Source organism: Musca autumnalis, unplaced genomic scaffold (genome assembly GCF_047663935.1).
Source record: "Musca autumnalis isolate F117 unplaced genomic scaffold, ASM4766393v1 scaffold_1, whole genome shotgun sequence".
In the NCBI taxonomy this organism is placed as follows: domain Eukaryota; kingdom Metazoa; phylum Arthropoda; class Insecta; order Diptera; family Muscidae; genus Musca; species Musca autumnalis.
In genome coordinates, this window is record NW_027411644.1 from 187,031,401 (window position 1) to 187,049,079 (window position 17,679).

The following is a 17,679-nucleotide window of genomic DNA, read 5'->3' on the forward strand; positions in this document are numbered from 1 at the left end:
ACAAAAGTCTGAAATAATTGATAAATTACATTATCTTGTCTTTGTTTTGGGCTTTGCTTTGATACATTTTTGTATAAAAGTTGATCAAAACTTCATAACGTTATCATTCACATTTAGTGTTTAGTTCCATAAAGAACTTCAACAGTATTCACAGATTAAAATAACACAACATGGCCTTTAAGGTAAGTAGTAATGTGTGTGTGAGTGGCTGAATGACCAATGGTTTGTCTTAAAAAAAGACAACAACAGTGACAGTATTAAAAACAAATCTTTTAATATTGGATTTTCCATTTTACAGTTTGTCTTTGCTCTTGCCTTTGTTGCCGTCGCCAGTGCCGGTTATGCTCCAGTTGCCTATCACACTGCCCCCGTAGCTGTTGCCCAAAAAGTTGTTGTAAAATCGGAAGAATTTGATCCTCATCCACAATACAAATTCAGTTATGGTGTTGACGATAAATTGACCGGTGACAACAAGAGCCAAAACGAAGAACGTGATGGTGATGCTGTACGTGGTGAATACTCCTTGATTGATGCTGATGGTTACAAGCGCACCGTTCACTATACTGCTGATGATGCTAATGGTTTCAACGCAGTTGTACAACGTGAACCTTTGGGTCATGCTGTTGTAAAGACTGTTGCCCCCGTTGCTCATTATGCTGCCCCAACTGTAGTAAAAACTGTTGCTCCTGTGGCTCACTATGCTGCTCCAGTTGCCCATTATGCTGCCCCAGCTGTTGTCAAGACTGTTGCTCCTGTGACCCACTATGCTGCTCCAGCTGCTGTTGTTAAACATGTTGCACCAGTTGCTCACTATGCTGCTCCAGTTGCTCACTATGCTGCCCCTACCCATTATGCATCCTACGAAACTCCCGCCTACGCTTACCACCATTAAGAGCCTACACGCAGAGAAAAAATATTTTTCGCTTTTGTTGGAACAAAAATATATGTTTTGGTTCCAAAAATGTATTTGTTTTGTTCAAACATTGTAATCCAAATCCAAAAATACCATCTTTTGTTCCAAACATAGAAAACAAAAACAACTTTCGAATTTCCGCAATATTGTTAAAATCGTTAACAATACCGATTGTAGGAACTATCATAATCTAATTTTGTTTACAAAAAGTATTGTCAATACAGAAAACCAGCCCAGAAATTTTTGATTTGAGTGCATATACTTCTCATATACACTTTTCGCATAACTTGGTTATAAATGTCGCGTATAATATTGCAATCATTGATGAACACAATACATGGTTTGCTGCATTGGCTGACAACAAAGACAAACAAAAAGCCACAAGAACCCACCACAACATAAGGAATAATTAAACACCATAACAAACATGAAAAGGAAAGAAGAATGAAACAAAACAGAAACAAATAAAAACAAGAGTCTCACAAGTACATACACACAAAAACAAAGGTAAAGGCAGCATGTCATACAAACACACCACAACTCACCAAAATTGTTTTTTCAACACGGCATCGAATAGCGAGAGAAGAGAAACAAATTTTCGAAGAAAAGAGAGAAATATTGTTCAGTTGACACAAACTATTTTTGGATTTACAATACTACATGAGGAATCCAACAATATGTTAACAATACATATTTTGCTCTTGGAATATTGTTGGATCAAACATATTTTTTTCTCTGCGTGTATATTGTTGATTTTTTGTTAACTACTGTTCGTCATTTCATAGTTCTATTTATTTTTGTAGCTAAATAAATACTGATAAAATAAATTAGAAATTTATATTGTGATAAAATATATTGTCAATTTTTTTTATTATTAACAAAAGGGAATGATTTTACATTAATGCCTTTAATAAAATATAGGCACACAAATTACATACTCAGCAAAAAATTTCATTATCAAATAATGGAATTATAGAGTAGTATTTTTGGTATATACCTACATACATATTTTTATATCAATGAGTGTACGAGATTCATATTAGTGTTATGGTATATGAGAACACCATTTTAATGGCCGAAAGATGTCACCAACGTCCCCAGTTGTAGAGAACTTTTACTTAGCTTATATACACACGAAATGTCGTCAATATTAGGCTGAGGGGTTTTTTCCAACGCGGCAACAATTTTGGATTTTTTATATTTTTTGACATTCCCACGCCGCACTTTCCCACACATGCCGGCTTAGGCAGTTGATCGTCAAAATATTCTTCAAATAGATGTAAACTTCCAAATCATTAAGTTCATTGCGTAAATTAATTCGATCAACTTCGAATATGGACTGTATCAGGATGGTACCAGACCTCAATAACGTTCAAAATTTAAGATCTGGTAAGTTATGTTTCCTCCTACACAACAGTTGCTCTTCTTCATTACTGCGTTGTAAGCGTTAGATATTGTTCAGCTCACAAAATTTACGGTTTCTTTAATAAATTTAGAAAGTGCAAGGCCGATATACCCGCCTTTCAGTAATTGACTTCGCAATAAATCAAGCTGATACACAATTCTGGGAGTTAATCTGGAGACAACATGTAGATGAAAGCCCAGTACTTCCTAGAATGCGGTCCGCTTTATGTTAAATAAGGAAACAAAAAACTCCTTGACCAAGTAAGGCATATATTCTTCGAGTAGGCACAAAAACTAGGGACATCTCAATTTACAAATCCGAAAGTAGAATATTAAATACTATCTGGCATATTACAGTTTTTCCGACTGAAGACAAAAACGAACCGAGGAAAATTATATGTTAGGTACACAACAATAACAACAAATCGTTTTCAGACGACTGTAACTCGATCTAGTTATGTCTGTCCGTCTGTTTAGATGGTTAACAAGACAACTCTCAAAGGGAGTAACAGATTTTGTCAAAATTCGTATGAAGTTCGGAAATGGACAGATTATGTCAGCTAAGTGGATGATAGTTTTGGTCCTGATTAAAATGATGTAATTATACCCTACACCACACTGTGGTAAGGGGTATTATGTCTTTGTGCATTTGTATGTAACATACAAAAGGAAACGAAATAGACCCATTGTTCCTTTTAGGGATATACAAATAATCACTGAGTCGATTTATGCGTGTCCGTCCGTCTGTCCATGTATTTTTGTTCGCAACTTACAGGTCGCAGTTTTTGTCCGATTTAGCTGAAAATTGGGTAATATAATTTTTTCAGCCATAGGAAGAACGCTATTGCTAGTGATGCAAATCGGCAGATTTGGATATAGCTCCAACATATATTTTCGACCAATTTGATATATTTGCTGCACGAAACACGCTATATACGTCCGTTTTTAATGAAATTTGGAGTGTGTGACTGAATTCGGTCTAAAAATACATGTGCCAAAAAACGTCGAAATCGGTTCAGATTTGGATATACCTCCCATATATTTTCGCCCGATTTCACGTATTTGCTGCACCAAACACCCTATATCTGTCCAATTTTGATGAACTTTGGAATGTGTGACGGAATTTTGTCTAGTAATAAGTGTACCATATTAAATAGAACTCAGTTCAAATTGATATATATATCCTATATTTTACATATTCACAGTGTGTAGGGTATCATATAGTTGGCCCCGCCCGACTCTGATCCTTTTCTTACTGGTTTTTTCATGGGATAATGGTCCAAGCATTAAGAAATTCTGCCGGCACCAAATAAAATCATGAGCTCGATAACTTACAGGCAAGTCGTAGGCATATGTTGCTTCCTGAAACGACAACTATCGAAAGGAGTGACTTTCATTGGTTCAATTCAGACCTAATGGGTCTTCATGCATTTGAGGGCTTTTGGGTAGTCATTCAGAGCTATAGATAGCTCTTCAAAATCTTCAGGGCGGAACAATTGGCTACTGAACCAATAACTCTGTGCAACAATTTGCGGGTTATGTGTGCATATGTAAAATACTCCTAAAGAAACCAAAATACAAATTTTCAGCCAAATCTTTTGGGAAATGTGGCCAAGACCCTCGAAATAGATTAAATCAGGAGGTAACTTTATATGGGCTCTACTCCCAAAACATGGAACTACATTGAACATTTTCTGCAAAACAAAAATAGGAATATACGGCTAAGGCCCTCGAAATATCTAAATCAGAGGTTACCTATATATGAGGGCTATATCAAAACGATGACCTACATATGTTGATGTTTTTGTATATGATTTCAAAATACCAAATTGGGGCGAAATTTGTTAGAAAATGTGGGAAAACCTTAAAAATGACTGGAAATAGGGATATACCCTATTATAAGGCCAATACAAAAAATGGACCGACATGATCCAATTTTTGTACCAATGATTCTATACGTAATCCAAAGTTCTATATCAATTTTCAAAGCTTTATCTGTTAATTTGCGAAGTATAGCGCATAATATTGGTGATCTTTTGATACTGTCAAGCACTCCATGCTGTTTGAGGACATCGAGCAGACAACCCTCCGGTCAAGTTTGAAACCTTGGGTAATCAATTATATGTGTTGACGTCAGTCCTACGTGGAATTCACGAACAAAAGTGCAAGCCCCGTACAGTGAAACAGGGAGTTCGCCAAGGTGGGAAGGTGGGGTGATATTTCCGGAACTGTTTAACCTCAAACTCTTATGTATTCCGCCACATGGGAGGCTAAGGTGAGAAACTAGTTGAATGTCATGGTCGATGATAAGAGAATTCCGACCACTGATTACTCAAAAAGTTCTAGGGGTCACATTCGACAGCATGTTCAAGTCGTTGCGCATACCACAACTATCTGCGACTAGCTGAGATGTAGGAACAAGGTCCGCAAGTCCCTAGCCGGCAGCACTTATGTTGCAGATAAAAAAACCAACAACTCTCGGCATGGTATAGTTGTCTAAATTTCCATATGGCAAGGATCGATGACACCGTGCAAAACATCTGCCTTGCATGCGGTACAGGCCCGCGCGACTCTCTGCACCTTTTTAACTGGCCTGTCAAATTTACTCCAATAACTCCAGTTGACCTGTGGTTGCATCCCATCGAGACAGCCACATTGTTAGAACTGGAGAAAGACGCAGAGCCTGATAAAGCAGAAGAATGAACTTACAAACATAAATAAAAACACTGTTACAACAACAACAGCAATTGGATAAATCTAGCATATTCTGAAGTCCTTCAGCGGTTGTTTCATATATAGATGTAGATTCATTATTTAGGATTACTGTCTAATATTCAAAGCTCTCAAGGTGTTGGTCGCCAAAGTCCCATGATCCACATTTCCAGATAAAGAGTGCTTACAATATACACTTTCACCCGAGCAGCCTTCTTGTGGATAGCCCTGTCGATTCCTTACAGAAATGTGGTTTGGATTTCAGTGCCTTCAATGCTTTCAATTCTTTATGTGATGACAGTTGCAATGCCTGTGTTATGCTTCCTTTTTTCGTTTATGCAGCATTGTCATCCTCCCAAGGACAATCTGTACTGCTGACGGGTGAGTTCGTACTACTTTCAGAAGAATGGGGTATCGCTCAGTTGGTTAGCGTGGACACAATTGCATCCACTGTCTTCTTTCGCTTCCATGAGTGGATGGTATTAGCCGCAGCAGGTTTGCAATCGCTGCGACCTTTGCTCTCACTTTACATTTGTAGAAGTTTTTTGTACATCCTCTCACCTTTTACCCTTTCTACATTGCCGGGACTGTTCCAGAAGTTTTGCTATTTCTGCACAAATTTGTTGATCAGGTTGACTTGTTCCATAGGATTTTATATAGTGACCGTTTTTGTAAAAAAGTTATGTAACCAAATTACCATCTGCATTGCCAGTAGGCTTAAAAATAATGGACGGCAGCACAGAGATTGTGTGTCCGACTACAAAACCGAGTCTTCAACGCTCACCGTCGTTGTGTCTGCCCGTGTAAAAATATCGGGTTAGTAGATATATTTGTAAGTAGTTTCATCTACAAAAGTACCACAAAAAGCCGTTATTTGAAAATGGGAATTTTTGTTGGAGGGTTTCACTGTGTACGACTGCTACGGTCAACTGTAAGAATGAATGTCTTGGTACTGCACTCATACTCGATTCATAGTGTGTTGATGGTTTTTGTTGAAATTTGGTTCTATTGAATAATGCTTCACCTGAACCTCCTGGTCTGACCAAATATAAGACCATTCCACCATACCGTTCAGAGTAAAATTAATGAACATTAATACCAACACAATCACAACCCCAAGCATTAATGCAAATTAAAACAATGTTTATTCTCTACAAAAGTCTGTAATAATTGATAAATTACATTAAGTTGTCTTTGTTTTGGGCTTTGCTTTGATACATTTTCGTATAAAAGTTGATCAAAACTTCATAACGTTATCATTCACATTTAGTGTTTAGCTCCATAAAGAACTTCAACAGTATTCACAGATTAAACTAACACAACATGGCCTTTAAGGTAAGTAGTGATGTGTGTGAGTGGCTGAATGACCAATGGTTTGTCTTAAAATAAAGAAAACAACAACACTGACAGCATTAAAAACAAATCTTTTAATATTGGATTTTCCCTTTTGCAGTTTGTTTTCGCCCTTGCCTTTGTTGCCGTCGCCAGTGCTGGTTATGCTCCAGTTGCCTATCACACTGCCCCCGTAGCTGTTGCCCAAAAAGTTGTTGTAAAATCTGAAGAATTTGATCCTCATCCACAATACAAATTCAGTTATGGCGTTGACGACAAGTTGACCGGTGATAACAAGAGCCAAAACGAAGAACGTGATGGTGATGCTGTACGTGGTGAATACTCTTTGGTCGATGCTGATGGTTACAAGCGCACCGTTCACTATACTGCTGATGATGCTAATGGTTTCAATGCAGTTGTACAACGTGAACCTTTGGGTCATGCTGTTGTAAAGACTGTTGCTCCCGTTGCTCATTATGCTGCCCCAACTGTAGTAAAGACTGTTGCTCCTGTGGGCCACTATGCTGCTCCAGCTGCTGTTGTTAAACATGTTGCACCAGTTGCTCACTACACTGCTCCAGTTGCTCACTATGCTGCCCCTACCCATTATGCATCCTACGAAACTCCCGCCTACGCTTACCACCATTAAGAGCCAATGTTGTTGATTTTTTGTTAACTACTGTTCGTCATTTCATAGTTCTATTTATTTTTGTAGCTAAGGGGTAGTTTACACTATATGTAAATGTCATATGACATGAAATTTTCCATCGTTAAATATGCACTAATATGTGGAATATTGGAGATTTTCCTTACGCCTTTTATTCTGTGCGTCCACCCCAAAAATTACGTCTCCACATTGTCTCCGTGGGTAGATATGGAATGTTTTTATTTCGTGTCATATGACATTGATAGATAGTGTAAACTACCTCTAAATAAACACTAATAAAATAAATTAGAAATTTATATGTGATAAAATATATTTTCAACTTTTTTATTATTAACAAAAGGGAATAATTGCATTAATGCCTTTAATAAAATAAAGCCACACAAAGCACATACTCAGCACAAAATCGCATTACCAAATAATGGAATTATAGAGTAGTTTTTTGGTATATCAGCAAAAATGTCTAAAATCGTCTTTTCCATTTCAAAAAAATCAAAAAAAAATTTTGATACTACATCTATGATTTTTGGTACATAGATTAAGAAAAAAATCGTCATTCCAAATCTGTTTTCGTTACCAACTTTGATTATTGCGCACAAAAGATATGACCGTTTTAATTATGCTAATTAGAAAAAATTCTAAAAAAATCGCGGCTTAATATAGTAAGCTGTTTTTATTTATTGTCGTTAACTGAATTCGCACCCTTTGAGAATATGCAAAAAAAATTCAAAAAGTTTCAATGGATTCGCGAAAAATTAAATTTGTTAAATAATTTCACGTATTTACAAACATATTTTTGAAACAATAGCGCATATACTTACAAAAAAATATATAAAAAAATTATAGCAGCATCCAGACATTGTGAGGAATAAAATGAAACCTAAGTCGTGAAGTTTGGAGCTATAGTATTCGTGTTATTTGCAAAAATACAATGAAAATGTGACGAAAAACTAAAAATTATGTTATTCTAATTTTATTTTTTTTTATGGTTTTATAGGAAATGTTGAAGAAAAAAGATTGAGTTCTTCGTCATTTTCGTCCAAATTTCACGCAATAATGAAGATATTCCTTTGCAACAACTTTTTCACTTATAGTTTTCCTATTGGCGAATATTTTTAGAACATTATATTAAATCACAAGGAATTCCAATTGTGGCATAACATTAAAATAATGTTATATTATATTATTATATTAATGTTATATTGAATATTACACCATTTGAAACGCATAGAAACCGCGTAATAGTGGAAATCACAAGATGCGCATCCGATTTTCCAAAACAGCGAATCAATCCCTCTTATTTGATATACGCATTGTGAAATTCCATTTGACGACCACGATGTAGCATCAGTTGCATGTTAGGGTGCAAAAAACAGTAAAATGCCCATAATTTCCACGAAGTACATTTGCATTTTATGCGCATCCGATTTCAATGATCACCATTAAAAAATACATCATCCTATGTCATTTCAATGCGATCCATCAAGAACCGTGGATGTAGCATCGCACTCAGTTTTTAGAAAAAATCTATTATATCTCCGGATTCGCGAACGTTTTTCAATATATGTTTTCGCACATTTTAAATATGCGTTTCGCTCTATTTATCTAAGTAGGAATAACACATCTAAAACGCGTCTAAATACGCGATATTTTCAAAAATATTTTTTGCATATTTTCGAAATTTGAGGGGTATCATATCCGCGGATCTAGTGGATGGATTTAGACGCGCAAAGTCTTGTTAGATTCAGAACGTAAAAAAACTAAGTTCACGCGGGTTTCCACTGAAATCGAAAGGCATTTGTATGTTTCGAATCCAAAAAACTGGTTTTTTAAAAAAAATTACGCACAAAAATTTCGACTTTAAGCTGAGATTGTTGTGAACCTTTGAAGGCTACACGCCCGAGTTATACATCAAAAAAAGCGTAATCGCGCGTACTACAATCTCATAATCAGTTTTAAAGGAGTACAGTTGCGCGTTCCGATTAGAGCAAAAATTCAAAAAACCCAATTTTTCAGTCTTCAAAATGTCTGCATCCGTTTGAGATTGATGCGGTGGTTATATTAAAAAATCATACATTAGAAACTTCATCTCTGAAGTGTATTCTTTAACTTCTTCTTTAAACATTATACTCTACATTGTATTGTAAAGCCACTAATTGAAAATTGACTTAAAAAAACTCGTTTCCTTCAACGATTTTTTACTCTTTTTTTACATTAATATGACCACAGCTTCCGCTCAAATTATAATTTTAAGAAATCCATCGGTGAATCGTGCTAAAACAGTTTATTTTACCTAAATGTGTTCAAAAGTTATGGTATATTACAACAATTCGCGAGATACAATACCCCATACCTCAGTTTCAACAGAAGTAAATTTTCTACAAAAAGGCCGATATACCTACATACATATTTATATATCAATGAGTGCACGAGATTCGTATTAGTCCAATGGTATATGAGACCACCTTTTTAATCGCCGAATGGTGTCACCAACGACCCAAGTTGTAGAGAACTTTTACATGGCTAAAATACACAAGAAATGTCGTCAATATTTGAGTGAGAGGATATTTGCTAAGGCGGCAAAATGTAATATTTTCTGATCTGGGATTTTTTTTTATATTTTTTGAGGTTCCAACGCCACACTTTCCCACACCTGCCGGCGAAGGGAGCAAACTCAATTTTATGGATCAGTTGATCTTTAAAATATTCTTGAAATAGATGTAAACTTCCAAGTCATTATGTTTATTGCGTAATTTAATTTAATAATTTCACTTCGATCAATTTCGAAAATGGACTGTATCAGGATGTACCAGACCCCAATAACGATCAAAATTTATGATCTGGTAAGCTAAGTTCTACCTACACAACAGTTGCTCTTCTTTATTAGTGCGATGTAAGCGTTAGATATTGTTTAATCATTAGTCATTCAGGGCGGAACAATGGACTACTGAACCAGTAGCCCTGTGCAATAATTTGAGGGTAATGGGGGCATAAATTACTCCCAAAGAAACCAAAATACACATTTTCCGTCAAATCTTTTAGGAAATATGGGTTAAGGGTTACCTATATATGAGGGTTATACCGAAACGTGGACATACATACATATATTGATGGTTTTGTATATGATTTCAAAATACCAACTTTGGGCGAAAAATTGTTAGAAAATATGGGAAATACGTAAAAATGGCTTGAAATCGGGGTATATCCTATTAAGGGCCCAATACAAAATAAAAATGGAACGGCATGACCCACTTTTTGTACCAATTACTCTATATGTAATCCAAAGGTCTCTATCAATTTTTAAAGCTTTATCTGTAATTTTGCGAAGTATAGCGCATAATATTGGTGACCTTAGAACCCAAAACCTGCATAACAAAAGCTTTTGATACTGTCAAACACTCCACGTTGTTTGAGGACATCGAACAGACAGCCCTCCGGCCAAGTTTGAAACCTTGGGGTAAAAAAAGTTTAAGCCCCGTAGAGTAAAACAGGGAGTTCCCCAAGGTGGGGTGATATATCCGGAACTGTTTAACATCTATCTCTCCTGTATTTCACCACATGGACGGCTCAGATGAGAAATTAGTTGAATGTCATGTTCGATGATAGCAGAATTCCGACCACAAACTGCTCAAAAAATTCTAGGGGTCACATTCGACAGCATGATCACGTCGTCGCTCATGCCACAACTATCTGCGACAAGACGAGATGTAGGAACAAGGTTCTCAAGTTCCTAGCCGGCAGCACTTGGGATGCAGAGAAAAAAAACCTTGTTGACCACATAAAAACCGATAGGTAGGTCTATTGTAAGCTATGCGAATATAAATGCAACGCTGCCCTAAAAACAGCAATATGCTGCCTCCTCATGTCTTTAGTGGACCATCTACATGAGCAGGCAAAGATTCGTCCACTACACGCAGAGAAAAAAATATGTTTGATCCAACAATATTCCAAGAGCAAAATATGTATTGTTAACATATTGTTGGATTCCTCATGTAGTATTGTAAATCCAAAAATAGTTTGTGTCAACTGAACAATATTTCTCTCTTTTCTTCGAAAATTTGTTTCTCTTCTCTCGCTATTCGATGACGTGTTGAAAAAACAATTTTGGTGAGTTGTGGTGTGTTTGTATGACATGCTGCCTTTACCTTTGTTTTTGTGTGTATGTACTTGTGAGACTCTTGTTTTTATTTGTTTCTGTTTTGTTTCATTCTTCTTTCCTTTTCATGTTTGTTATGGTGTTTAATTATTCCTTATGTTGTGGTGGGTTCTTGTGGCTTTTTGTTTGTCTTTGTTGTCAGCCAATGCAGCAAACCATGTATTGTGTTCATCAATGATTGCAATATTATACGCGACATTTATATCCAAGTTATGCGAAAAGTGTATATGAGAAGTATATGCACTCAAATCAAAAATTTCTGGGCTGGTTTTCTGTATTGACAATACTTTTTGTAAACAAAATTAGATTATGATAGTTCCTACAATCGGTATTGTTAACGATTTTAACAATATTGCGGAAATTCGAAAGTTGTTTTTGTTTTCTATGTTTGGAACAAAAGATGGTATTTTTGGATTTGGATTACAATGTTTGAACAAAACAAATACATTTTTGGAACCAAAACATATATTTTTTTTCCAACAAAAGCGAAAAATATTTTTTCTGTGCGTGTACAACAACACAATGGCATGCTTTCGTTGCAGTGCGTGCTCGGTTGTTACCGTGGGAGCTATCCTAATCACGATATGGTGGATAGGGCCCCCTACCCAGGCATGTCAGTAGGGACCTTCATGATCTAGGAAGAGAGGTCCAGTGTTAAAAGAGAGATCCCCTATATCAACAAGATATGGTGGATAGGGCCCCCTACCCAGGCATGTCAGTAGGGACCTTCATGATCTAGGAAGAGAGGTCCAGTGTTAAAAGAGAGATCCCCTATATCAACAAGCATACCATCTGGTTTGAATAGCATTCATATGGATACCGTCGCAGAAGCCATAAAAAAACATCATATGTATGCGGTCCGTGGAGAACATCATTTGTATATCATGCTGTACAGGCCCGCACGACTCACTGCACTTTTTCAGCTGCCATGTCAAATTTTCTCTATTAATTCCAGTATAACTGTGGTTACATCCCATCGAAGAGCCAGATTAAGCAGAAGAATGAACTTACAAACATAAAAATACTGTAACAACAACAACAGCAATTGTACACATCTAGCACATTTTGGAGTCCTTCAGCGGTTGGTTGAGCATTCTCATTTTTCAATTTGAGCGCAGCCAACTTAGTTTCTATAGATTCATTATTTAGGATTACTGTCTAATGTCCAATTTACATTAGCAACTTTTTCGTCATTTGGAGCTGTTTCGTCATTTATTTGCTAACACAGGCAACATTTTGCGTCATTTACCATACAAAAATAAATGACGATAGCTGCATCATTTATTCTAAACAACGCACGAAAACACCATACTATTATAAGCAGCCCAGTTTTTTTGTCATAAACTACCAAAAAATGCAACTGTTTTATGATGTCTTTGTTTGTTTGTGTGTGTTGTAGAAAAACAAAAATACTCAAACGATGACAAAAGTGAAAATAAATGTTTAAAAAACATGCAAAAATTATGTTTTTTGTTTTTAGAATTAATTTAAGTTATTTGATACACATTTGTGTTGTGAAATTCCTATTTCTCTGAATAAATATATTGTGTGCGTGTGTTTGTGTTATTGTATAAGTGTGTATGTGCGATTGTGTGCGTAAGCAAATGACGCAAAAAACAGATGTAAATACACTTCTTTTGATTCTAGGATTTCATAAAACGAAATCATTTAATGTGCATATGTAAATTGGACTTAATATTCAAAGCTCTCAAAATGTTTGTAGTCAAAGTCCAGTGCTCCACTTTTCCAGATAAAGAGTGCTTACAATGTACTCTTTCACTGTATCAGCTTTCTTGTGGATAGCCATGTCGATTCCTTACAGACATGGGGTTGGCATTTCATTGCCTTCAATGCTTTAAATTTTTTATCTGATGACAGTTGCAATGCCTATGTTATGCTGCCTTTTCTCGTTTATGCAGCATTTTCATCCTCCCAAGGACAATCTATACTGCTGACGAGTGAGTTCGTGCTACTTTCAGAATAATGGGGTATCGCTCAGCTGGTAAGCGTAGACACAGTTGCATCCACTGTCCTCTTTCGCTTCTATGAGTGGATGGTATTATCCCCAGCAGGTTTGCAATCGCTACCTTTGCTCTCAATTTACATTTGTAGAAGTTTTTTTTCCTCTTTGCACATCCTTTCACCTTTTACCCTGGTGATGACAAATAGTTCTTTAAATTAATCAATGTTTTCTTTGTTCTACACCGCTGCTAGTGTTCCGGAAGTTTTGTCATTTCTGCACAATTTGGTTGATCAGATTGACTTGCTCCATAGGATTTTACATAAAGACCGTTCATAAATGTTGATTTGTTTTTTTTATGTAATATAACCAAATTACCATCTGCATTACCAGTAGGCTTAAAAATAATGGACCGCGGCACAGAGCTTGTACGTCCGACTACAAAACCGTTGAATACTCGGTGTGCTCGCCCGTGTAAAAGTATCGGGTTAGTGGACAGATTTGTAAGTAGTATCATCTACAAAAGTACCATAAAAAGCCGTTATTCGATAATGGAAATTTTTGTTGGAGGTTTTCACCGTGCAGGACGGCGACAGTAAGAATGAATGTCTTGGTACTGCACTCATACTCGATTCATAGTGTGTTTATGAGTTTTTCTTGAAATTTGGTTCTATTGAATAATGCTCCATACTAAACCTCCTGGCCATTAATACCAACACAATCACAACCCCAAGCATTAATGCAAATTAAAAAAAATGTTTATTCTCTACAAAAGTCTGCAATAATTGATAAATTACATTAAGTTGTCTTTGTTTTGGGCTTTGCTTTGATACATTTTTGTATAAAAGTTGATCAAAACATCATAACGATATCATTCACATTTTGCGTTTAGCTCCATAAAGAACTTCAACAGTATTCACAGATTAAACTAACACAACATGGCCTTTAAGGTAAGTCGTATTGTGTATGTGTAGTTAGTGACCGGATGGTCAATGTTTGTCCTAAAATAAAGACAACAACAGTGACAGCATTGAAAACAAATCTTTTAATATTGGATTTTCCAATTTGCAGTTTGTTTTTGCTCTTGCCTTTGTTGCCGTCGCCAGTGCTGGTTATGCTCCAGTTGCCTATCACACAGCCCCCGTAGCTGTTGCCCAAAAAGTTGTTGTAAAATCTGAAGAATTTGATCCTCATCCACAATACAAATTCAGTTATGGTGTTGACGACAAGTTGACCGGTGATAACAAGAGCCAAAAGGAAGAACGTGATGGTGATGCTGTACGTGGTGAATACTCTTTGATCGATGCTGATGGTTACAAGCGCACCGTTCACTATACTGCTGATGATGCTAATGGTTTCAACGCAGTTGTACAACGTGAACCTTTGGGTCATGCTGTTGTAAAGACTGTTGCTCCCGTTGCTCACTACACTGCTCCAGTTGCTCATTATTCTGCCCCAGCTGTTGTAAAGACTGTTGCTCCTGTGACCCACTATGCTGCTCCAGCTGTAGTCAAGACTGTTGCCCCAGTTGCCCACTATTCTGCTCCAGTTGCTCATTATGCTGCCCCTACCCATTATACATCCTACGAAACTCCCGCATACGCTTACCATCATTAAGAGATAAAGAGATAATGTTTTTGATTATTTTGTTAAATACTGTTCGTCATTATATAGTTCTATTTATTTTTGTAGGTAAATGAATACATATAAAATAAACTAGAGGTTTATATGTGATAAAATATATTTAGATTTTTTTTTATATTAACGAACTTTGCTACAATTTAACAATACAAATTACATGCCAGACAAAAATCTCATTACCAACACATAAGTTTATAGAATACTTTTTATATGCCTTCAGCCTTTAGGCTAACGAGTTTATATACACATTGAAACGATCAAAAATTTACTTCATCGAAATAATGGAGAAAATGCAGACAGTTTGGAGTCAATTTAGACCTGCTCTTCCGTCTGTCTGTCTGACTGGTTGGAGAACAGGATAGCTCTCGAACGAATCAGCCGATTTGTTGCAAAGTTAAGTCCTCGTTATATTTTGTCCAAACTTAGATCAAGTTTAAAGATGGGCCATATCGATCCACTTTTTTCGGTATCTCCCCCATAAAAGTTCAACATTTTTCGATATCGTGGGACTTAGATAATTTGGGAGCGAATCAACCGATTGTGTCCAAAATTTCTTCATCGAAATATTTTTATTTTTCAGATATAGATTAGTTTCAAATATGGACTATACATGCGGCTACCAATATTTTTGGATGAAAAAGAGTACATATACAAGAGCTACTACATACGTTTCTAGCCTAGGCAAAAATACGAGTTACCAGCCGTCATTACATTTTTCCATTGGAATGTTTGATACTTTTTAGCATAAACGTCTCAGTATGGTTTGACGTACCAGCTAGAGCTGGCAAACCATAGATACGCCCAACATTAAATATTGGTTAATTTGCCAACGCCATTCATTTCAAAATAAAAATGGCGGAAATGCTTTTATTGACACTTTGCAAGAGAACTTCACAGAAACATAAAGGAGAAAAAAATAATTGTTTTTATTTGATAAAAAAAAAAACAGAAAAACACAATTTACTTTTCCGTACTATTTGTACGTGTGAATACGGATTTACTTTCTCACATCCACAAAACCGAAAAGCCGCATAATTTCCATTCATTTGAATAGATTTTAGGTTACGGGTTTTTAATCCGATAATATCGATAGACAAAACTATCTGTCGATATCGAATTTTTAAAAAAGAATCGATACTATTAATAGTACCATCGATTTTTTGCCATCTCTAGTACCACCATGTGTTAATTGTGATCATTTTCGTCCGATAATTTTTTACAGCATTCGACGGAGATTATCACAGCAAGGTTGCATCGATGAAACTAAACCTGTGGAAAACTGGTTTAATGAATTAAATCGTGGTCGCTGCTCGCTCAGCGACGAAGGTAGTGAAGGTCGTGCAAAAACTGCGATTGTGGCAGAAAATATTGAATGCAATATCGCCATGATAGAGTCATCCTTGGGCATTTCTTCCACAAGCTTATGACGGATAATGGTTCTATGCGTATAAGCCAGAAACTAAACAGCAATCGCTTGAACATATTGTTAAAAGATTCAAAACCTTCCTTTTGAAGGTGTTTCAATCGAAAAACGTGGTCAAATCGAAAAACCTGGTCAAAAATCGAAAAAAAAACTTTTATCAATTTTCGCAAAATAGTAGTTACGAAAAATGTGGGTATAAAAGCAGGTCAAAATTACCCTATTTAGAATAAATTTTTTCTCAAAATTTAAGTTGATTATTCAAATATTATAACATTAAAAATAAACGAAGGGTTTTAAATATTTTTGGTGTAATTGAAATGAAAGGTATGTGAAACGAATTTAATATGTGTCGCCAATAAAGCGCGCCTTTTTTAATAATTGATGTCCGTACTTGTTGATTTATTACGGATCAATTTTCACAATAAATGATGAAAATAGTTGTGAGTATGATCGAGTTGGCCTGCGTACCTTACCATTTCATAAAAAGGGATGAGTTTTTTTTACCAATTTCCATCGAAACATCCAGCACATATTTGCACTTTTCGTTTTTATGCGATATTTTGTCTTGCAGATATGTACAGATTTTCTTTGCTTTAGAATGTCAGAATATAGTACAGGGTTACTTTCTGGCGTTTGGGTATAATTTAGAGTTTTGATGTATGCTAAGACCTATAGAATATTTTAATCTGATTCCATCACATTTTATAGGAGATTTTAAAGATTTGTGGAAAAAGGGACCAAAAAGACCCATTGCACGAGTGCTGTTTTTTAAGAAAAACATTCCTCGCATTCTTGTCAGTGAAGTTGCCAAAGACATAATACAGCTAAAGTGCAAGGATTCCATGTGATCTTTCCAAAACTGTAGAAATGGTACACACAGAAAAAATGGCCTCTCTAACATATGTCCCAAACATATTTTGCAGCAAACATACATATATTTGTTTGCAAGCAGAAAAAATACTGGTTTTTCTGAGAGATTAAAAAAACCATTTTGGCGAGTTTTTTTTATTTTTTATTGACTAACAACTACCCCACACACACCACCAAACAAAGCATTGACAAATTTTGCTGCTTTTTATTTATTAATTCTTTTATTTTGTAATATTGTAACTTACCGTTTCTTCTAAAGATTTTCACTGTAGTTGTTATCGTCTTGTAAGCATAGCAGAACAATATGAATCATATGTACATACATGTTGAGTCTATCAGCGCTAGGTTAAGATATTAGATGTTGCCTTTATATTAAAGAAATTACAAATTTGTAATTGCGAAGTATTTGACTATACGAACTTTGTTGTTTGGTTTGTCAGTTAACTAACAACATTTTTGCGACAGCGGTAGTTGTTGTGTGTGTGTGTTTTGTTGATAAAGTCTTAATGTTATCGTGAGACGATGGTGGATTGCGTTGTGGTTTGTTGATACATTGTCAATGTGTTGGTGAGACGATGAGACCGATGAAAATGTAGGGAAAAAT

General features: G+C 35.9%; 3 protein-coding genes across 3 annotated transcripts; all 3 read left to right on the top strand.

Moving 5' to 3' along the window:
• Positions 1-130: 130 nt before the first annotated feature.
• On the top strand, positions 131-892 carry LOC141388824 (larval cuticle protein A2B-like). The gene is made up of 2 exons (XM_073959243.1): positions 131-182; positions 299-892. Exons 1-2 carry the CDS (start codon positions 171-173, stop codon positions 890-892), a joined length of 606 nt encoding a protein of 201 aa, XP_073815344.1. The 5' UTR covers positions 131-170.
• Positions 893-6,289: 5,397 nt separating this feature from the next.
• LOC141388825 (larval cuticle protein A2B-like) lies at positions 6,290-7,010 on the top strand. Its single transcript, XM_073959244.1, has 2 exons — positions 6,290-6,364; positions 6,483-7,010. The coding sequence occupies exons 1-2, from the start codon at positions 6,353-6,355 to the stop codon at positions 7,008-7,010; spliced, it is 540 nt and encodes a 179-aa protein (XP_073815345.1). The 5' UTR covers positions 6,290-6,352.
• Positions 7,011-14,049: 7,039 nt separating this feature from the next.
• LOC141388826 (larval cuticle protein A2B-like) lies at positions 14,050-14,758 on the top strand. Its single transcript, XM_073959246.1, has 2 exons — positions 14,050-14,091; positions 14,213-14,758. The coding sequence occupies exons 1-2, from the start codon at positions 14,080-14,082 to the stop codon at positions 14,756-14,758; spliced, it is 558 nt and encodes a 185-aa protein (XP_073815347.1). The 5' UTR covers positions 14,050-14,079.
• The last annotated feature ends 2,921 nt before the right edge of the window (positions 14,759-17,679 follow it).